Genomic DNA, 23,836 nt, shown 5'->3' with positions numbered 1-23,836 from the left:
TACAGACACCAGTACAGACACACAGACACCAGTACAGACACCAGTACAGACACACAGACACCAGTACAGACACCAGTACAGACACCAGTACAGACACACAGACACCAGTACAGACACACAGACACCAGTACAGACACCAGTACTGACACCAGTACAGACACCAGTACTGACACCAGACAGACAGCAGTACAGACAGCAGTACAGACACCAGACAGACAGCAGTACAGACACCAGTACAGACACCTGTAGGCACAGACACCTGTATGTACAGACACCTGTAGGTACAGACACCTGTAGGTACAGACACCTGTAGGTACAGACACACAGACACCTGTAGGTACAGACACCTGTAGGTACAGACACACAGACACCTGTAGGTACAGACACCTGTAGGCACAGACACACAGACGCCTGTAGGTACAGACACCTGTAGGTACAGACACCAGTAGGCACAGACACCTGTAGGTACAGACACACAGACACCTGTAGGTACAGACACACAGACACCTGTAGGTACAGACACACAGACACCTGTAGGTACAGACACCTGTAGGTACAGACACCTGTATCTACAGACACCTGTAGGTACAGACACACAGACACCTGTAGGTACAGACACCTGTAGGTACAGACACACAGACACCTGTAGGTACAGACACCAGTAGGTACAGACACACAGACACCTGTAGGTACAGACACCTGTAGGTACAGACACACAGACACCTGTAGGTACAGACACCTGTAGGTACAGACACCTGTAGGTACAGACACCTGTAGGTACAGACACACAGACACCTGTAGGTACAGACACCTGTAGGTACAGACACCTGTAGGTACAGACACCTGTAGGTACAGACACCAGTAGGTACAGACACCTGTAGGTACAGACACACAGACACCTGTAGGTACAGACACCAGTAGGTACAGACACCTGTAGGTACAGACACCTGTAGGTACAGACACACAGACACCTGTAGGTACAGACACCTGTAGGTACAGACACCAGTAGGTACAGACACACAGACACCTGTAGGTACAGACACCTGTAGGTACAGACACACAGACACCTGTAGGTACAGACACCTGTAGGTACAGACACCTGTAGGTACAGACACCTGTAGGTACAGACACACAGACACCTGTAGGTACAGACACCTGTAGGTACAGACACACAGACACCTGTAGGTACAGACACCTGTAGGTACAGACACACAGACACCTGTAGGTACAGACACACAGACACCAGTAGGTACAGACACCTGTAGGTACAGACACCTGTAGGTACAGACACACAGACACCAGTAGGTACAGACACCAGTAGGTACAGACACCTGTAGGTACAGACACACAGACACCTGTAGGTACAGACACCTGTAGGTACAGACACACAGACACCTGTAGGTACAGACACACAGACACCAGTAGGTACAGACACCTGTAGGTACAGACACCTGTAGGTACAGACACACAGACACCAGTAGGTACAGACACCAGTAGGTACAGACACCTGTAGGTACAGACACCTGTAGGTACAGACACCAGTAACCTGTAGGTACAGACACCTGTAGGTACAGACACCTGTAGGTACAGACACCTGTAGGTACGGACACACAGACACCTGTAGGTACAGACACCTGTAGGTACAGACACCTGTAGGTACAGACACACAGACACCTGTAGGTACAGACACCTGTAGGTACAGACACACAGACACCTGTAGGTACAGACACCTGTAGGTACAGACACACAGACACCTGTAGGTACAGACACCTGTAGGTACAGACACACAGACACCTGTAGGTACAGACACCTGTAGGCACAGACACACAGACACCTGTAGGTACAGACACCTGTAGGTACAGACACCTGTAGGCAGGGGTGTAGCTCCAGATTCTGGGCCCCATGAAAGAATGTATTTGTAGGCCCCCAGTGAATGCGAGCGCGCGAATTTTTTTTTGCCATTTTTTTATTGATGAAAACGCATAATATGGTTTTTACCTATACATTCGGATCAGCAGTTCAGCACCTGCACTGTTGGTGGGTGAGCCTAGTAAAGGATGTCGCATTGCGTTCATCTTCAATGAATGGACCAATGCAATAGTCTACCAAAGCCCCCCCTCTCTCTCTATATATCTCACACACACACACACACACACACACACACACACACACACACACACACACACACACACACACACACACACACACACACACACACACACTTCAGAAACAAACATAGTATCAATGAGGGCATCAATAATACACCTGAGTGATGTCTAGTAAAAAAAAAAAAAAATTGCCCCCCCCCCCCCCAGTGCTGGGCCCTTGGAATCATCCTAAGCTACCCCCCCCCCAGCTACGCCCCTGCCTGTAGGTACAGACACACAGACACCAGTAGGTACAGACACCTGTAGGTACAGACACCTGTAGGTACAGACACACAGACACCTGTAGGTACAGACACCTGTAGGTACAGACACACAGACACCTGTAGGTACAGACACCAGTAGGTACAGACACCTGTAGGTACAGACACCTGTAGGTACAGACACACAGACACCTGTAGGTACAGACACCTGTAGGTACAGACACACAGACACCTGTAGGTACAGACACCAGTAGGTACAGACACCTGTAGGTACAGACACACAGACACCTGTAGGTACAGACACCTGTAGGTACAGACACACAGACACCTGTAGGTACAGACACCAGTAGGTACAGACACCTGTAGGTACAGACACACAGACACCTGTAGGTACAGACACTTGGTCTTTTGAACAGTGTTTCTTCACCAGTGGATCTGATGGTATTGTTTTCTCCTCCAGGGTCCCAGAGGTTTTAAGGGAGAGTCCTCCCCACCGGGGGAAACGGGTGACGAGGTGAGCCATTCAATTAAAAGGCCATTCAAATCCACCTTTTAATTATTACTTAGACTTCTCCAGTTAAAGGTGGTTTGGAGGCATGTTTTATGGGAAGATTTAAAAAAAAATCATGTCATGATTTATGATTTTTCTCCAAATCAAATCGAATGTATTTGTAAGGGCCGACAACACACGTTAATGGGCCGGACACGTTAATGGGCCGGACACGTTCATGGGCCGGACACGTTCATGGGCCGGACACGTTCATGGGCCGGACACGTTCATGGGCCGGACACGTTCATGGGCCGGACACGTCTTCTTTAAACAAGTCAAGAAGAAACATCACAATGAATCAAGAACAAAACAAAAACACCATGAAAAAAAAAAATCTAAAATAAGTGCAACACTCCCAGACATACCCCACGCGAAGGTAAGGACGAACTCACTAAAACCTAGCAATAGGAAAAAATGCACCACAGGCAATGTGGAGGAGAGAAACCTTAGAAGGGCCGTTCAAGGGGGGATCTCCCTTCTTAGATGTCGTGATAGTAGTGTTGCTACTGTATAAAACAGGCGAAACAGTTGGTAAGCATGCAAATGTGCAAATCTGCTATCCTCTTTGAGGTGGCAACAGCATCAGGATGGCTATGCAATAGCTAACAGGAAAAGGCTGTCAGAGACGGCCAGCTTGGGTAGACCACAGTTGCCAACTAGAATAAAAAACAACGATTGTATTGATATTCGGGCATGGTCCTGTCGTACAATGGGTAGAGCACAGGGGTTAAAACGGACAGGGTTTGGGGTTCAATTCCCACTGGGGCCACCCAAGCTAACAAAAAAAGAAAATAATGTGTATTGTGTAGGCCTTTGCACTTACTGTAAGATGTTTTGGATAATAGCGCTCCACCAAATGGCATATGATATTTGGAATTACATCAATCACATACAGTTGTCACAATGCAGGTAGGTGAATTCCAATGGTTGAAGGCAATCACAGAGACAGAGAGTGTTTACTCTTGAACAGGTTCGACTTTAATAGTAAGAACACAGAGTAAATTCTAAGAGAGAACAAGTGCTAAAAGTGTAACAACACCACCAAAGTGTAAGATAAGGTAAATGGGAGCTTATTGGAGGTCCACAGTAGAACCGTCCGCGTTATCCCCGAACGCAATTAGTGAAGACCTGACAATGGACAAGAAGAAGAGAGGTATGTTAAATAGAGACCAAATACCAACATTCCACACACACCCCCGTGACAGCCAATCAGGAACCACCCCTAAGTGACAGCACTAATTGACAGGGAAATGACAGGTGACAAGCCCAGTGACATATGCCAGGAATGTGGGTGGTCACCGACCGAGGTCGGTGTCCAGAACGTAACAGTACCCTCCCCCGACGAACGGCACCAGACGTTCACCTAGGAGCCTCGGGATTCAGCCGCCGGAAATCAACGATCAGGCTGGGATCTAAAATATCCCTTTGAGGCACCCAAGAACGCTCTTCTATCCCGTACCCCTCCCAATCCACCAAGAACTGAAACCCCCTACCCCTCCGCCTACAACCCAGTATCCTCCGCACCGTGTAAATGGGTTGACCGCCAATAAACCGGGGCGGAGGAACCACAGGCAGTGGCGGGGCCAAGGGCGATGAGAGGAATGGCTTCAACAGGGACACATGAAACGTCGGATGAACCCTCATAGAGCTCGGAAGTCGTAGCTTGTAAGCCACTGGATTAACCCGATGAATCACTTTAAATGGTCCTATAAAGCGAGGAGCCAGCTTCTTGGATTCCACCCGGAGAGGGAGATCCCGGGTGGAAAGCCAAACCCGCTGCCCTGGACGGTAAACTGGAGCCGGACGACGCTTACGGTTAGCCTGCCGTTGGGTACTAACCGAAACCTTCTGTAGCGCCTTCCGAACCTGTTTCCACGTCCTGCGACAGCGAGCCACATGTGCCTGGGCCGAGGGCACCTCCGCCTCCTGCTCCTGCTCGGGAAACAGAGGAGGTTGAAAACCATACTGGCACTGAAAGGGAGACATACCGGTAGAAGAGGAGAGAAGGGTATTATGCGCGTACTCAGCCCAAGCCAACCTCCTACTCCACGTTGCCGGACTACCAGCAACGTAACACCTCAAGACCCCCTCCAAATCCTGGTTGACCCTCTCCGTCTGCCCGTTCGACTGTGGATGGAACCCAGACGACAGACTGACAGAGGCGCCGAGGCCGGCGGCAAACGCCTTCCAGAACCTGGAGGCGAACTGAGAACCCCGGTCCGACACGATATCTACTGGCAGCCCGTGGACCCGAAAGACATGCTGTATAATTAAATCAGCAGTCTCCCGGGCCGAAGGAAGCTTGGGGAGAGGGACAAAGTGAGCCGCCTTAGAGAACCGATCCACCACCACCAAAATGGTGGTGAACCCGTCCGAAAGGGGAAGACCAGAAATAAAGTCCAGAGATATGTGTGACCAGGGTCGTTTAGGAATAGGAAGTGGTCGGAGGAGACCCGCCGGTGCCCGTCGAGAGGTCTTACTACGTGCGCACACCGGACAGGCCGCCACAAAGGAACGCGTATCCCCCTCCACTGTCGGCCACCAGAACCTCCTACGGATAAATTCCAGGGTCCTGGTTGCCCCTGGGTGGCTGGTGAGGGATGACGCATGTGCCCACTGTAGCAAGCGTGAGCGCGCCACCTTGGGAACATACGACCGTCCCGGAGGACCCCCACCAGGATCGGGCTCCCGCGTTAGCGCCGACCTTACCACCTTCTCTATGCCCCAAGACACGGGTGCCAAAATCAAGGCCGGTGGAATAATGGGATGGGGCTGCTCCTCCCGCCCAGGAAGATCAAACTGGCGTGACAACGCGTCAGGTTTGATATTCTTGGAGCCGGGTCTATAGGAGATGGTATATCGAAATCGTGTGAAGAACAACGTCCACCTGGCCTGGCGAGCGTTAAGGCGTTTAGCCCCTTGGATGTAAGCCAAGTTCTTATGGTCAGTCCAAATAATGAAAGGATGTGCCGCCCCCTCCAACCAATGTCTCCACTCCTCCAGTGCCAATTTGATCGCCAATAACTCCCGATTACCCACGTCGTAATTACGCTCGGCTGGTGACAGACGGCGAGAAAAAAAAGCACACGGGTGCACTTTCCCATCCTTTAAGCATCTCTGAGAGAGCACCCCCCCCACCGCGACGTCAGAGGCATCCACCTCCACAATGAACGGAACCTCCGCGTCATGGCGGATCAATACAGGAGCGGATGTAAAACGACGTTTAAGATCGCAGAAGGCCGACTCAGCCCTAGGCGACCATTCAAAGCCAGGGAGAGAGGCCTTAGTGAGAGCTGTTAAGGGATTGGCTAAGGCGCTAAAATTGCGAATAAAGCGCCTGTAAAAATTTGCAAAGCCCAAAAACCGTTGTAACCCCTTGAACGACGAAGGCCGTGGCCAGTCCAAAACTGCACTCACCTTGGCTGGATCCATGCGCAGATCGCCCTTCGTCAACACAAAGCCCAGGAAGGACACGGTGTCCGTGTGAAACACACACTTCTCAGCCTTAACGAATAGTTGATGCTTGAGGAGACGGTCTAGCACCTCCCGAACGTGCATTTGGTGTTGCACCATATCGCGAGAAAAAATCAGGATATCATCTAAGTAGACAAACACCGACACCCCAATCAAGTCTCGCAGCACGTCGTTAACCAGGGCTTGGAAGACTGCCGGAGCATTAGCCAAACCAAAGGGCATGACCAAATACTCATAGTGCCCATTGGGTGTGTTAAATGCAGTCTTCCACTCGTCTCCCTCTCTAATCCTGACCAGGTTGTATGCATTACGTAAGTCAAGTTTAGAAAAGACCTGTGCCCCCTGTAAGCACTCAAAGGCCGTGTCCATGAGGGGTAAAGGATATCGGTTCTTGATGGAAACGTCATTCAATCCCCTATAATCAATGCATGGGCGCTGATCCCCATCCTTTTTATCAACAAAAAAGAAGCCAGCGCCGGCAGGGGAAGTGGAAGGGCGTATGTGCCCCGCAAGCAATGCCTCCTCTATGTAGGTGTTCATGGCCAAGGTTTCGGGGCGTGAGAGAGAGAACATTCGCCCGCGAGGCGGGGAGGTACCGGGTAGAAGATTAATGGGACAGTCGTATGATCTATGAGGCGGAAGTGCTTTAGCACGCGTTTTGCTAAAAACGTCCGCCAGGTCCCAATAGATCTCAGGCACCCCTATTAAATCGGGATTAGAGGGTAGATCAGAATCTGCCACGCTCCCCACCATCCTGGAGAAAGAGGGAGGAGACAAAAGAGAAGAGGGGGGGGGAGACAAGGGTTTGGGCAAACTCCCGCTGACGATCGACTTGACGTCGGCCGCCGTTGAGAGTTCGCCCGTGCTCCAATTAATGACACGAACACATGACGACAACCAGGGATGACCCAACACCATGACAGAATAGGGGGAAAAGATGACAAAAAAAGTAACCCATTCCCACTCCCCACCCTCCACCCGGATGTGTAAGGGGACTGTGCGCTGGGTGACGCTCCCACTGCCCAGGGGCCGACCGTCCAGGGCATAGACTGGTAAGGGAACCCCTAAGTCCTCCACCGGGGTTCCCCACTCCTTCACCAGTCCCACGTGAATAAAATTGCCCGCCGCCCCTGAGTCAATGAGAGCCTTAGTTCCCCTAATGTCACCCCCACAGTTGATCGCCACCTCAAAAAATTTGCGAGAATCCGTGGTCTTGGCAGGAATGAGCCCACCTGCTGGCGCCCTCTCGAGGCCCGACGGCGCACCTTCCATCCCCGATTGGCGCCGAGCCGATACAGCCTGGACCCGACAGCTGCCGAAGCGGTGACCGGTGCGGCCGCACCGGAAGCAGCGTCGCTCTTTGATGAAGCGCTGCCTCTCGTCGTCCGAGAGCGACAGCGCTCCAAGCTGCATGGATTCATCACCCAGTGGCCCACTCGTGTAATGCATGGAATTATCAACACCAGGAGAAGAAGGAAAACATACCTGGGGCTGGGTGTTGTTGACATGCTCCTTCTCCCTCTCCCGGTGCCGATTATCCATCTTGATGGTGGTGTTGATCAGCACTTCCAGCTGCTCGGGGATCTCACGCGCGGAGAGAGCATCTCGCATCCGCGCTGAGAGTCCCCTGACGAACAGAACCACGCAGACGTTCTCCGCCCAAGCTGTCTCCCGAGCCAAGATCCGAAATTTGATAGCATAAGCTGCGACTGTGCGGAGGCCCTGCCGGCAGTCGAGAAGACGACCACCAGCCTCGAAGATCGAGAGTACCCGGGAAGTATCGAATACTCTTCTCAATTCCCGGGTAAAGGCGTCCAGACTGTCGCAGATTATCGCCCCTGCCTCTAATTCCGCCGTAGCCCAGGAGAGAGCTTCGCCAGTGAGCAGTGTGATAATATACGCTACCTGCGCTGTCTCCGATGGAAATGATCGTGGTTGCAGCCGGAAAACGAGTAGACACTGGGTGATGAATTCCCGACAACCATCCGGTGATCCGTCATAGCGAGCGGGCGCCTGCAGATGTGGTTCGCGGGACCGCTCCTGGACCCCGAACCCCCCCCGACTTTCCTCTGCGTGGAGTGCTGCTTCCCCCGCCGCCGACTGCACACCAGCCACTCCTTCTTGGGCTTGTCGAGCTGTGGCCAACGCCGACTGCGCCACCGCTTGGGATGATCCGACGACCCCATTGAGTCGGATTAACTCGGCGCTGACCAGCTGCTGATGTTCCTCCATCCGTGTCTGGGCTGCTCCCTGCGTCCGGAGCATCTCCATGATGGCCTCCATGGAATTCTGATGGTCAGGTCTTCTGTCACAATGCAGGTAGGTGAATTCCAATGGTTGAAGGCAATCACAGAGACAGAGAGTGTTTACTCTTGAACAGGTTCGACTTTAATAGTAAGAACACAGAGTAAATTCTAAGAGAGAACAAGTGCTAAAAGCACAAGTGTAAGATAAGGTAAATGGGAGCTTATTGGAGGTCCACAGTAGAACCGTCCGCGTTATCCCCGAACGCAATTAGTGAAGACCTGACAATGGACAAGCAGAAGAGAGGTATGTTAAATAGAGACCAAATACCAACATTCCACACACACCCCCGTGACAGCCAATCAGGAACCACCCCTAAGTGACAGCACTAATTGACAGGGAAATTACAGGTGACAAGCCCAGTGACATATGCCAGGAATGTGGGTGGTCACCGACCGAGGTCGGTGTCCAGAACGTAACAACAGTAACTATTTAACCACTCCAAAGAACATGGGAATATTGGAGCCTATTCAACTCGATCGAATGACTGGATGGTTCTTAGGGTTCCTCAAGTTTGTTCTGATCGAGGGAAGTCAGCCTTTTCCTTTGATGCCTCGAACTCATGGAATGTCCTCCAACTCTCTCTGAAATGTGGAGGTTCTCCCTTCCCTTGGTCTGTTTATACGTAGGATTTCAGACCATTGTGTGACTACCTGTAACTGTTTTAGTTAATTATTTAAAAATAAAATTTATTTTTACTCTGTTGTGTTTAATTTTCTGTGAATATTGCTTTTATTATGTACTGTTTACATTTGTACAATCGTCGTTTCTGTAAATGAGGGAAACCTCAGAAGCTTACGATTTTAAATAAAGGTTGAAATGGGGGGGAAAAAACATAGAGGCATCCTTAGTTCCTTAGCCGAGCGGATCGCTACAGAGTATTCAACATGTTCCTGTTCAACCTGCAGGGTGATGCTGGTGATGTCGGGCCATGTGGAGACAGGGGGAGAACCGGAGTCAAGGTCTGTATGGATATTTGCATGTCCACATTTATTTTTAAGAACATAAAAACCTCTTCCTCTCATCATGAGAGAAGTACTGTTAAAGAGAGGCACTGTGCCGCTCTGTCTCGAGTTATACTGTTTAAAAGGTTTGACTACACTGCCCTCTAGTGGTTGGAAGAGGGGTGGCTTTCAACCTCAGCCCAGCCTGTTTGAATCACCCAGTGTTGCCATGTGTTCCAACATTTCACACTTGATGTGTAATTACATTTCACATAAGATAACTGAATAAATGATTCAAGTGGAATATGATGATTCCTAATAACAGGCAATCGGATTCAACCCCAAACAGACTCCCTAAAAGTATAAAAAGTCGAGTTAGAGTTTACATGTAGCCCGAATCGAATTGCTTGATTCCCACAAATCTTTTATTTCAAGTCCGATCCATGGCTGACCTGGCAAAAATAATTGCGTCCAAAGGATCAAACGCTCAAGACGAGTGGAAGCCCTTTATGTAATGCATCAGTGTTCAGAGTCAAGGAGTCGATTGTACTCGACTCCAAGGGAGGGAGTCGTAGTCGGGGCTGACTCCAGAACCCTGAAGATGTGTTTTGTTTGTTTTCCAGGGTTCTGAAGGGGAGCCAGGAGAAACGGGACCTGCCGGCCCTCCAGTAAGAACATATATTCAAGAGGACATGCATCTACGTATATATGGGGGCAGTCGTCTTAATTCATTTTGCAAAAAAATATTGCTCATCAAAGATGGGGAAAATATCCAATTGTTTATTTAAACCAGTATGCATATTACTTGTATGACATGTACAGGCACATCAAAACAAAACAAATAAAGTACTGGGTATTCATCTACTAATCCTATGGACTAGTACCACTACACCAGATCCCCAGAGGTGCCTATAGTAGGAGAGGATGACTGATCAGTAATTCTATCGGCTTGGATACCAAGATGGATGGTAACCTGCTTGAAAATGTGATTAAATAAAGATGTCGGTGACATAGTGGTGGGTCAGGAGGTGAAGCGTCATAACGTGCTTTTCAGCGTCATGGTGACCAGATAAACACTTAACCCTTTCACTACCATACTACCAAAGGGTTAACCCTTTCACTGCGACAATACAGAAGGTTAACCCTTTTCACTGCCACGTGACAGAGGGTTAACCCTTTCACAGCCACACTACAGAAGGTTAACCTTCTGTAGTGTGGTAGTGAAAGGTTAACCTTCTGTAGTGTGGTAGTGAAAGGTTAACCTTCTGTAGTGTGGTAGTGAAAGGTTAACCTTCTGTAGTGTGATAGTGAAAGGGTTAACCTTCTGTAGTGTGGTAGTGAAAGGTTAACCTTCTGTAGTGGGGTAGTGAAAGGTTAACCTTCTGTAGTGTGGTAGTGAAAGGTTAACCTTCTGTAGTGTGGTAGTGAAAGGTTAACCTTCTGTAGTGTGGTAGTGAAAGGTTAACCTTCTGTAGTGTGGTAGTGAAAGGTTAACAGTCTGTAGTGTGGTAGTGAAAGGGTTAACCTTCTGTAGGGTGGTATTGAAAGGGTTAACAGTCTGTAGTGTGGTAGTGAAAGGGTTAACCTTCTGTAGTGTGGTAGTGAAAGGGTTAACCATCTGTAGTGTGGTAGTGAAAGGGCTAACCGTCTGTAGTGTGGTAGTGAAAGGTTAACCGTCTGTAGTGTGGTAGTGAAAGGTTAACCTTCTGTAGTGTGGTAGTGAAAGGGCTAACCGTCTGTAGTGTGGTAGTGAAAGGTTAACCTTCTGTAGTGTGGTAGTGAAAGGGTTAACCTGCTGTAGTGTGGTAGTGAAAGGGTTAACCTTCTGTAGTGTGGTAGTGAAAGGTTAACCTTCTGTAGTGTGATAGTGAAAGGGTTAACCTTCTGTAGTGTGGTAGTGAAAGGTTAACCTTCTGTAGTGAGGTAGTGAAAGGTTAACCTTCTGTAGTGTGGTAGTGAAAGGGTTAACCTTCTGTAGTGTGGTAGTGAAAGGTTAACCTTCTGTAGTGAGGTAGTGAAAGGTTAACCCTTTGTAGTGTGGTAGTGAAAGGTTAACCTTCTGTAGTGTGGTAGTGAAAGGGTTAACCTTCTGTAGTGTGGTAGTGAAAGGTTAACCTTCTGTAGTGTGGTAGTGAAAGGTTAACAGTCTGTAGTGTGGTAGTGAAAGGGTTAACCTTCTGTAGGGTGGTATTGAAAGGGTTAACAGTCTGTAGTGTGGTAGTGAAAGGGTTAACCTTCTGTAGTGTGGTAGTGAAAGGGTTAACCGTCTGTAGTGTGGTAGTGAAAGGTTAACCTTCTGTAGTGTGGTAGTGAAAGGTTAACCTTCTGTAGTGTGGTAGTGAAAGGGCTAACCTTCTGTAGTGTGGTAGTGAAAGGGCTAACCGTCTGTAGTGTGGTAGTGAAAGGTTAACCTTCTGTAGTGTGGTAGTGAAAGGGTTAACCTTCTGTAGGGTGGTAGTGAAAGGGCTAACCGTCTGTAGTGTGGTAGTGAAAGGGCTAACCGTCTGTAGTGTGGTAGTGAAAGGGCTAACCGTCTGTAGTGTGGTAGTGAAAGGGTTAATGTAGGCCAGGCTTCTAATTGAGACCTGCTTTTATTTGTCAAAACGCATAAAACACCCTGCATTTATTTGGGACAGGTGTTTATTAAGTTTTAAGGTATTTAGACACAAAATATCTGCAGATATTCTGATTTTAGAAGAAAGAAAAAAACTCATACTACTCTTTATTACTCTCGTAATAACTATATCTCTGTTCTCTCAGGGTCCACTTGGCAAGAGAGGGGTGCAGGGGCTTCCTGGGCTGTTGGGGTCTCAGGTGAGAAGCCTCAGCCCTGTGACTGTGTTTTAACCGTAGTCTGTTTGATCGCCTCTCGGTGTTCCTGTCTGACCTCTGACCTCTCTCTAAATGTGTCGCCCAGGGAGATGATGGGTATGACGGCTTGACGGGGCCCACGGGTTCAGTGGTGAGTATAGTTAGCATGTCCCTCTCCTCCTCACTCCTTGTCAAAAACTGTTTAATGCCTGCTAAATAATGTCTGTCTGTAGATAATATGAATGAATGAATGAATGAATGAATGAATGAAGTTTATTTCGAGCCATTTAGCATGTACAAAAAAAACAACAACAACACACAAATCAAATTACAAGTTGGCCGAAAAGGTTAGGGCTGAAGCTACAGGCTTGTAAATGCCCTGACCCAGTGCATCATCTTAAATGTATCGCTGATCTTTTTTAATAAATAATAATAATTAACAATCAAAATCAAAATCAATCAACATTATTAACAATTGATCTAATCAATTTTGTTTCGAAACACATGGTTAACCATCCACGGCATACTTCTCAAGAATAAGATGTTTGTACTTCCTTTTGAAATTAGCAGTATTTTTACTTTCTTTTAATTCCTCTGGCAGACTATTCCACAACTTCACCCCACAGACAGATATGCACATGCTCTTCATAGTGGTGGTGTACAGTCGGCTGTTTTAAGTTAAATCTCCCTCTGAAGTTATATCCCCCTTCTCTATCTATGAAAACCTTTTGGATGTTGCCTGGTAGTAGATTATGACTTGCTTTAAACACCATTTGTGCAGTTTTGAATTCCACAAAATCCCAAAATTCCAATGTCTGTGATAAAAGAAAATGTCCATTGGTGTGTTCATAATATCCTACATTATTTACAATTCTGATTGCTCTTTTTTGCATGGTGCTTATTGCCTGTAGGGTGCTCTTGTAGGTATTACCCCAAACCTCCACAATTTAGATATGGCAGAATGAGCGTGCAGTACAGTGTATGTATGTAGTGATTTATGGTTCAGAATGATATGGGACAGAAACATTGAGCTACTCTGTTCAGCTAACAACAGATGGGTGGATGATCCTCTTGATTGGTGCGGTGAACACAGACGTGTTTTAGTCGACAAGCCTTGTTCAGGGTCCTAAAGTGTCTCTCGTCATGAAGATATTTTCCGTGTGACTTTACAGGGCGCTCAGGGTGCCACTGGTATGGTAGGAGCACAAGGGGTTAATGGCTCTGAGGTGAGTTCTTACCATATCGTACCAATTGTATCATATCATATCATATTGTATCCTACCGTACAGATCGTATCATATATCATATCATATTGTATCATATATTGTATCGTATCATATCATATTGTATCATACCATACAGATCATATCATATTGTATCATATATTGTATCATATCATATCATATTGTATCGTATCATATCATATTGTATCATATCATATTGTATCGTACCATACAGATCGTATCATATCATATTGTATCATATCATATTGTATTGTACCGTACAGATCGTATCGTATCTTACCGATAGTATTGTATCATATTGTATTATTGTATCGTATCATATCGTATCATACTGATCATATCGTATTGTACCGTATCATATCGTACCGATCGTATCATATCACATCGTATCGTATCATATGTCATACCATATAGTACCGATCGTATCATACCGTATCGTATCATAACATAATAGTATGGTATAGGGCTGCTCGAGTGTGACAAAAATCATAATCACCATTATTTTGATTGATATTGATATTATGATTATTATGACACCATTACTCATTGATTTGAGAACATCATGTGACGACGACTGAATTTGTGTTACCTTTTGTTCTCGCTGCCTTTCTGTCGTCTTCTACAAGTTACCAAAGATGTTTAAAAATAACTGGAGAAACGCCGTGGCTGAAACTACTGTTTGGGCTTGGGGAGGGGAGGGGGGGGGGGGGGGGGGGGCGCCCAGACAAAATGAGAGCAACACGGCATGCGGCACAATAATAAACTGCCCGAGTCAGGCAACAGAGAGAATGTGCACATCCAGTATAAGCTTCTCACAAGTTCATTGCAGATATCAATCAGTACCAAGTAATCATCTGCATTTCATGTGATCACTCGTGTGTTTAAAGGAACAGTCCTTCTAATTTTTTTTATAAAATCTCATTTATCACAACCTGGGAGTTATTTCAATCTATCTAAACAGCAGCTGCATCAATTATTTGTTTTTTTGAGATATTGGAAGTGGAAATTGTGCAACTAGTGCAGTGCCTGTTCAGGGCGTGGCCATTCAAGGCGTGGCTGTTTGGAACGCGTGCCTGTTCGGAGCGGGCCGATTGCTTGGCCCCACGGAAGGGTTGCTTGCAGCGTTGTGGAGAACCGCAGTATCGCTTCTTGGAGCATTTTCGAGAACCACGCATCCAATCGACTTTGCACTCCTCAGCAATACACCCACCAAACGTAAACGTACAGTTTGTTGTTATAGCGCCACCATCTGGCCAAATGGCACCAACTTCAACACTGCACTCTCCCGAGTCCTCAGCAATACACCTGCCGAGAGCGAAGGCGATCGGATGAACGGTTCTCAAGAAATGCAAAGGACAGACACGCATGCACGCACGCAGACAGAGATTCCTTCCTAATAGTTAGATGCTAGTGGAAGTCAATGGGTTCTATTAGCTAAATCTATCTGGAAAATAAAATGTGCCGTCATCCAAACAACTTTCAAAACATTTGACAACATCTTTAACAATATATAATAATAACATAAACTCATGGGCCGGCAATGTCACTAACATTCAGTCATTCAATCAGACAGTAATTCACTCACAGCTAGCCACTCTGCCCCTAGCGCCTCAAAGGCACCCCCCCCCCCCAGAGACATGCTAATGGTCCAATTGACTTCCACTAGCATTGCTAACAAATGCTACAAATTCTGCCTTGAATATTAGAATGTAATTTTTTCAACCCTTTCACTACGGCACTACCAAATGGTAAACCCTTTCACTACCACACTACAGAAGGTTAACCCTTTACTATCACACTACATACGGTTTTGTGTAGTGTGATAGTAAAGGGTTAACCTTCTGTAGTGTGGTAGTGAAAGGGTTAATGAACTGAACATTTGACTCCCAGTTTGTGACACATCAGATCGACTTCTTAAACAGAGTGAACCTTTTAACCGTGTTTTCCTTTGGTCTTCACAGGGAGATCCTGGTCCATCTGATCAACGTGGTCGAAAAGGCCCTCCAGTAGGTCTCTCTCTAGACCTATCTGTGCTAATAGCAACACACACACATCAATGGAGCCAACAAGGAGACCTGGACATTCACCTTTTTATTGTGTCTCCAATAGGGACCCCCAGGATTAGCGGGAGAGAGAGGCTCACCTGGATCTAGAGGGCCCCAGGTAAAAAAAAAGAAGAAAAAAAAAGGAAAAGGGATCACACAGAACACACGCTTTGAATTGAGTGGTCGTTTATGGCCATACAAAGTAATATAATACAGGCTGAGACAATGCTGTTGTTTAGGAAATCTCTCAAGCCTGGCCTCTTTCACATCAATGTGGAACGCCCTACCCACAGCCGTAAAGAAAAAGTTAATTCTATTCCCTACCCACCTTCAAAACCGCTCTCAAAGAGCACCTACGGGAGGCTGCAATTTGAAACTGGCCCCTGTAAATATACAACCCCCCCCCCCTCCCACCCAACCCCCTCCAATGTACAGTTCCTTCCCCCTCAAATGTATATACTCTCTTTTAGAATCTCTGTCTCTTAAACAGTACTGTATATTTGTATATCTGTATGTCATAAATGTTACGATGAATTGAAAATGGGGGACCCTGATGTAAATGAGACGAAAGTCTTTCTCTGGTCTGCATCCCCTTAACAATTGTGTGTAGTGAGCCCGTACTGTATTGTACCCATTCTGCAATCTGTGTTAATAAAGTTTTCAATCAATCAATCAATCTCAAAACTACAGGAGGTTATTTTCTACTAGTTCCTCTTGCTCATTCTCAGTGTGTCTGTAGGTCTGAGTGAGGCTCTTGTCGGTTCAGTGTTTGTTGTGGTCGATGTGGTTACTGGTCACAGCACTGGACAGTAGGGATGGGTACCGTTCACATTGTAACCGATACCGGTACCTCTACCTGTGAATCGATACCGGTACCCAACGGTACCTTTTTTCTGTACTTTAGTCTCTAAAAATGTAATCTACCTACCTCAGTTGTAAAAAAGAAAAAAATCCAAACTTCAAATAATTTGTTATTATTATTTATTTAGAACAATTTGTTAATATATACTGTATATAATATTGCAGCGAGCGTTGTCTGCATCTAGCTTTGTAAAGTGTAACAAAACTTGCGACCATTTTCCGCTTGCCATTGCCCCGACTGCTTTGTTGTTGAATCAAGTCAAATCCTAGGTAAGCGTATATATATTTCGCGTGTGAACGTGCGGCACACTTCATAGGTTTCGTTTTGCCTGTAAACTAAATGTTGACGTCATCGGACACTTTTTTTTTTTTTTATATATATATATATATATATATATATTATAAAATAATAAGTACAGTACCTAAATGTGGCACCGGCGGATCTCACGTGAATCGGTACTCGGTAGTACCGACGTTATTCGGTCAGTACCCTTCATTGGGTTCGGTTCGGTACCTATCCCTACTGGACAGTAGACAGTAGCCCATCCCTGAGGTCCTGTTACTGAAGAGCTGGAGGTCCTCGTCTCTCTGACTAATAAAACATGGGCCCGTATTAAACAGGAGGGACCATGTGGCTGAATGACACGCCATCACAACTTGATGATTACCTGTACAATAATTGTATGGATCGTTATTGCCATTATATTGTCATTTGGAAATACTAAAGTTGTTGGAAGCTAAGAGCTCCATAGCCATTTTGCTATTCAATTTCATAGTATAATATCTACATCCTGATCTGCACTGCACACTTTTTAGAACTGTATATAGTAATCTTTATTTTAGTCATCTTATTTTATTCTATGTTAAAAGTATTGTATTTTTTTTTATTATTGGAAGCTAGTCGAGGGACCACAATAAATAGATTTTCACTCTTCTTGCTGTAAAGTACTGAAATAAGTGACAATACAGGAATCTGAATCTGAATCTGATCTGCAAATTCAGGACAGACACGCTTCGCACCTGCATATGGTTTGAGTTCTACAGGCAGGTTTTTTTTTTTTTTTTTTTTTTACATCTCACTTTTTTATTCTTCACAGGGACATCCAGGAAGTCATGGTCCACTTGGTCTGAAAGGGGACAACGTACGTTCTTTTTTCTTTGTGCCAAATCTCGGAAAATTACTTTTTCATCAATCGCCTTTGATAGGTTCATCACGGCTGTAGTGCTATATTCCTCTCCTTGCTTGTGTTTAGGGTGAAACGGGACCTGTGGGAGAAAAAGGATTGCTTGGCATGGAGGGAGCTACAGTGAGTGGGTTGTGGATTGATCTCATGCCTCTGTTGTCTTCAGTTGTCATCGTGACCAAGCAGATTTCAAATATGGATCACACATCGCTGTGGAAGCACATCGCTAAATCGTCAATTTTGATATTGCGGAATTGATCACCCAACTGTACAGCCTAATTTGACGCCCTTGATGTGTACCCATTTTTAAGCAGCTTTTCCCCCATATTTGGGTAATTCAAACAAAAAGTCCCCTTGACAGCTTTGTTGTTCGAATTCAGCTGTGCGGTAATAATTAATAATTAATAAAGACTGGAACTAGATGTTAAAATCTCCATGTGGCTGGGTTCGAGCCCAGCTCTCGGCGTTGCCACCAGCTTGGCTGGTCGTTCATACTAATACAATTGGCAGTGTTAGGGGGTGGGAAGCTGGTGGGTGGGAATCTGGCGTTGTGGACAGCGACACCTACAGGTCAGGTCTCGGCGCTTGCTCAGCGGGGCAGGACTTGGTGGAGATAGCGTGCCCTCCCACGCGTTACACTCCACCAATGAGAGTCCTCGCTGCCGAGTGGAAAGAGCGTCACTGGCTTGACGGCGCACGTCTCGGAGGAAGCGTGCGTTCGACATCAGGACACCCTTGTACCGACTCGTAGGAGAACATGCGTACAACAACCAGGTAGGGGAGGGGGGGAATTGGCACAACGACTAAATTGGGACGGGGAGAAAATCAGAGAAAAATAGGAGAAAGAGAAGGTTAAAAAAAATAAAAATAAAAATCTCCATGTGGCGAGTTTTGAGTTTTGACTTCTCACCCATATTCTACGGAGCTGCCAGCAGCTGTTCAAACCACTGGCTCTGGAAAAGCCCCGAGCAACACAAATGTAAAACACCTTTAAAAAAATAAAAAAACACAATATGATTTTTATCTGAGTTTCCCTATTTTGGATGAGGTCATGCCTCCCTTAGAGTCCAAATAAAGTGAGAGAAGGTCGTCTTGTAAACAACAAGCATACTCACATTATGTACATGTCAAACATAATACATATCTGTGGTAGACGGTCTCCATCTGTGCATTGTTGTGATGAAGGAAGCATGTTCATCCTTCAGCAACTCTCCTCACTCTCTTTCTTTCTTTCTTTCTTTCTTTCTTTCTTTCTTTCTTTCTTTCTTTCTTTCTTTCTTTCTTTCTTTCTTTCTTTCTTTCTTTCTTTCTTTCTTTCTTTCTTTCTACTCATCTTCTAGGGGATGACTGGAATTCCCGGTCCGAAAGGGCTTCCAGGTGGAACAGTAAGATATATTGTATATTGTTCTGCAGTATAACATTAGACAGACCCGATGCTACATAACAGTATAACATTAGACAGACCCGATGCTACATAACAGTATAACATTAGACAGACCCGATGCTACATAACAGTATAACATTAGACAGACCCGATGCTACATAACAGTATAACATTAGACAGACCCGATGCTACATAACAGTATAACATTAGACAGACCCGATGCTACAGTATAACATTAGACAGACCCGATGCTACAGTATAACATTAGACAGACCCGATGCTACATAACAGTATAACATTAGACAGACCCGATGCTACAGTATAACATTAGACAGACCCGATGCTACAGTATAACATTAGACAGACCCGATGCTACAGTATAACATTAGACAGACCCGATGCTACAGTATAACATTAGACAGACCTGATGCTACAGTATAACATTAGACAGACCCGATGCTACAGTATAACATTAGACAGACCCGATGCTACAGTATAACATTAGACAGACCCGATGCTACAGTATAACATTAGACAGACCCGATGCTACAGTATAACATTAGACAGACCCGATGCTACAGTATAACATTAGACAGACCCGATGCTACAGTATAACATTAGACAGACCCGATGCTACAGTATAACATTAGACAGACCCGATGCTACAGAACAGCTATCTGATGTGGATGTCCTAACACTTTCAGGGTCTTCAGGGACTCGACGGTGATAAAGGCGATGCCGGCCCCGAAGGAGACGGAGTAAGAACCTGAGATGTCCGCTCGTGAAACGTCTAACCAAATATTCCCACATGTTTCTGAGTTTGTGGCTGTTCTCTCCTCCAGGGTCCAGCTGGTGCTGTGGGGGTCCAGGGGGGTCAGGGGGAACGGGGTGAGCGTGGCCCTGCAGGTCCCCCAGGGGGGAGTGGCCAAGCCGGGTCCCTAGGAAAAGAGGTATGGATCACAATGGGTATCCCGAAAGCAAAGATATCAATTATGAAAAGTCTGCTCGTCCTTCTATTTTACCTAAAAAATAAAGAATTTGTTGAAAAAGGTATGGAGGAATTAAAAAAATAAGTCTATGCTGTTAAGATAAGATAAGGTGTTCCTTTATTAATCCTATTGATCCTAATAGCGGCACAGGGGGGGGTATAGACAGGGTAATAGAAATTACAATAGAAATACATGAGAATAAAAGAAATATAAGAATAAAAGGTAAAATAATAAACGAGATAAAATACGGTCTGGTCATCATAATACATAATGTATACTCGATCGATAATAATAACACAATGCATATATGTACAGCCCTGGTATCATATACAGATTCTATCCTAAATCAACCCCATGTGTAAATATACTGTATATAGCTAACTAAGTGTACTCTGTACAATATGCAATACTCCATACTGAGTTTTAGTCTACCCTGGTATATATAATGTGAACATTAAGTGGATTATCAATCAATATAAAATATGCATAATATACAAATAAGATACACGGTGCTAGTAAACAAACGAGCGGTGTGTGAGTCCTTGTGCAAGGTGCACCAGAGTTCCTACAGGGTTCAGTCGTTCAGAGTCAAACAGTTCTCATGTTCTCCAGCCGCTAGTTCTCCAGCCGCTAGTTCTCTAGCCGCTAGTTCTCCAGCAGTTAGTTCTCCAGCAGTTAGTTCTCCAGCCGCTAGTTCTCCAGCAGTTAGTTCTCCAGCAGTTAGTTCTCCAGCCACTAGTTCTCAAGCAGTTAGTTCTCCAGCAGTTAGTTCTCCAGCCACTAGTTCTCCAGCAGTTAGTTCTCCAGCCGCTAGTTCTCCAGCAGTTAGTTCTCCAGCAGTTAGTTCTCCAGCAGTTAGTTCTCCATCAGTTAGTTCTCCAGCAGTTAGTTCTCCAGCAGTTAGTTCTCCAGCAGTTAGTTATCCAGCAGTTAGTTCTCCAGCAGTTAGTTCTCCATCAGTTAGTTCTCCAGCAGCTAGTTCTCCAGCAGTTAGTTCTGTAGCAGTTAGTTCTCCATCAGTTAGTTCTCCATCAGTTAGTTCTCCAGCAGTTAGTTCTCCAGCAGTTAGTTCTCCAGCAGTTAGTTCTCCATCAGTTAGTTCTCCATCAGTTAGTTCTCCAGCAGTTAGTTCTCCAGCAGTTAGTTCTCCAGATGTTAGTTCTCCAGCAGTTAGTTCTCCATCAGTTAGTTCTCCATCAGTTAGTTTTCCAGCAGTTAGTTCTCCATCAGTCAGTTCTCCATCAGTTAGTTCTCCATCAGTTAGTTCTCCTGCAGTTAGTTCTCCAGCAGTTAGTTCTCCATCAGTTAGTTCTCCATCAGTTAGTTCTCCAGCAGCTAGTTCTCCATCAGTTAGTTCTCCATCAGTTAGTTCTCCATCAGTTAGTTCTCCATCAGTTAGTTTTCCAGCAGTTAGTTCTCCAGCAGTTAGTTCTCCAGATGTTAGTTCTGCATCAGTTAGTTCTCCAGCAGTTAGTTCTCCAGCAGTTAGTTCTCCAGATGTTAGTTCTGCATCAGTTAGTTCTGCAGCAGTTAGTTCTCCAGCAGTTAGTTCTCCAGCAGTTAGTTCTCCAGATGTTAGTTCTGCAGCAGTTAGTTCTCCAGCAGTTAGTTCTCCAGCAGTTAGTTCTCCAGCAGTTAGTTCTCCAGCAGTTAGTTCTCCTGCAGTTAGTTCTCCATCAGTTTGTTCTCCAGCAGTTAGTTCTCCATCAGTTAGTTCTCCATCAGTTAGTTATCCTGCAGTTAGTTCTCGAGCAGTTAGTTCTCCATCAGTTAGTTCTCCTGCAGTTAGTTCTCCATCAGTTTGTTCTCCAGCAGTTAGTTCTCCATCAGTTAGTTCTCCATCAGTTAGTTCTCCATCAGTTAGTTCTCCATCAGTTAGTTCTCCATCAGTTTGTTCTCCAGCAGTTAGTTCTCCAGCAGTTAGCCAGGTCTGTCCTCGCCCAGGGCTGTGGAGCCGCCTGCTGGCTACTGGCACAAAGGACTGACGCAGTGGTTTAGGGGTTCTATAATATTAACCATTTCACTACCACACTACCAAATGGTTAACCCTTTCACCTCGACAATACAGAAGGTTAACCCTTTCACTGCCACACGACAAATGGTTAACCCTTTCACCTCGACAATACAGAAGGTTAACCATTTCACTGCCACACGACAAAGGGTTAACCCTTTCACCTCGACAATACAGAAGGTTAACCCTTTCACTGCCACACTACCGAAGGTTAACCCTTTCACTACCACACTACAGATGGTTAACCCTTTCACTGCCACACTACCAAATGGTTAACCCTTTCACCTCGACAATACAGACGGTTAGCGCTTTCACTGCCACACGACAAAGGGTTAACCCTTTTCACCTCGACAATACAGAAGGTAAACCCTTTCACTGTCACACGACAAAGGGTTAACCCTTTCACTACCACACTACAGAAGGTTAACCATTTCACTGCCACACGACAAAGGGTTAACCCTTTCACCTCGACAATACAGAAGGTTAACCCTTTCACTGCCACACGACAAAGGGTTAACCCTTTCACCTCGACAATACAAAAGGTTAACCCTTTCACTACCACACTATAGACGGTTAACCTTCTCACCTCGACAATACAGAATGTTAACCCGTTCACTGCCACACAACAAAGGGTTAACCATTTCACTACCACACTGGATAAGGTTAACCCTTTCACTGCCACACGGCAAAGGGTTAACCCTTTCACTACCACACTACAGAAGGTTAACCCTTTCACTACCACACTACAGACGGTTAACCTTTTCACCTTGACAATACAACATTTTAACCCTTTCACTGCCACATGACAAAGGGTTAACCCTTTCACTACCACAATAGAGAAGGTTAACCCTTTCACTACCACACTACAAGGGTTAACCTTCTGTAGTGTGGTAGTGAAAGGTTTCATCTTAATCGTAATCTCTAGGATAGCATCTTCAGCTTCCTGACATTATTGTTGAAAGATGTATGAACTTGTTGTTTCTGGTCATGTATTAGTACCTGTCGTTCTACAGGGTGAAGAGGGCGAGGCTGGCCTCCAGGGGGCGCTTGGGAAGCAGGGGCCAAAGGTCAGAGTTTATTACTGTCTGGTCAAGTGAATTCAATAAACCTGTCATCTGTCAGAGGCACTTGACCCTTGTTCAGGAAGTTTACATGCACTGGTGTTAACCTGCCAGACCAACGCTGTCTGTCTGCTCACTTTGCCAGGAATGAAGAGACCAATTGCAATGGCAGAACAATGATAATGATTGAGTCATATGGTTACTAATTACTATGGTTAGTGTCAAAAGACTTGCATGCGAGACAGGGACTACAGATGAAAATGACCTACAGTAACTCTGGCACATTTACATTGATGTGGAAACTGAACATGTTGATTCATGTGCATCGTCCCTGGTAAATAAATGCATATTTAATTGAAGAATAATACACAAGGGGAAGTGCTATACTGAGATATTGTGGCGCTGCTGTTATGAGGACAATCACAGTATAGCACATCGAGTGTTATTATACAACAGCTTTTTGAACAATGTTTTTGTTGTTTTGATTATGAAAAAAAAAACGTAGCGGTGACAAAGCGGTGTCGCTGGGTTACGACTACGACTTCATTCATATAACTGTGATCGGTCGGGACATACTGTATGAACAGAATGTAAACGAAGTGCATC

At 45.7% G+C, this 23,836-nt stretch overlaps 1 protein-coding gene across 1 annotated transcript in view; it reads left to right on the top strand.

Annotated features, from left to right (window-relative positions):
• LOC311223358 (uncharacterized protein) overlaps positions 1-20,111 on the top strand; it is a gene marked incomplete at both ends in the record, with an annotated part of 96,252 nt that extends 76,141 nt beyond the window's left edge. The window contains 7 exons of the mRNA XM_084308148.1: positions 2,829-2,882; positions 12,401-12,454; positions 12,558-12,602; positions 13,624-13,677; positions 15,601-15,701; positions 19,874-19,927; positions 20,012-20,111. Coding sequence (XP_084164274.1) covers positions 2,829-2,882; positions 12,401-12,454; positions 12,558-12,602; positions 13,624-13,677; positions 15,601-15,701; positions 19,874-19,927; positions 20,012-20,111 — 462 coding nt within the window. The remainder of the gene's footprint in view (positions 1-2,828; positions 2,883-12,400; positions 12,455-12,557; positions 12,603-13,623; positions 13,678-15,600; positions 15,702-19,873; positions 19,928-20,011) is intronic.
• Positions 20,112-23,836: the final 3,725 nt, after the last annotated feature.

This window comes from Notolepis coatsorum (assembly GCF_963971535.1).
Source record: "Notolepis coatsorum genome assembly, chromosome: 2".
NCBI classification, from domain to species: domain Eukaryota; kingdom Metazoa; phylum Chordata; class Actinopteri; order Aulopiformes; family Paralepididae; genus Notolepis; species Notolepis coatsorum.
This window is presented reverse-complemented; position numbering and strand designations above follow the sequence as displayed.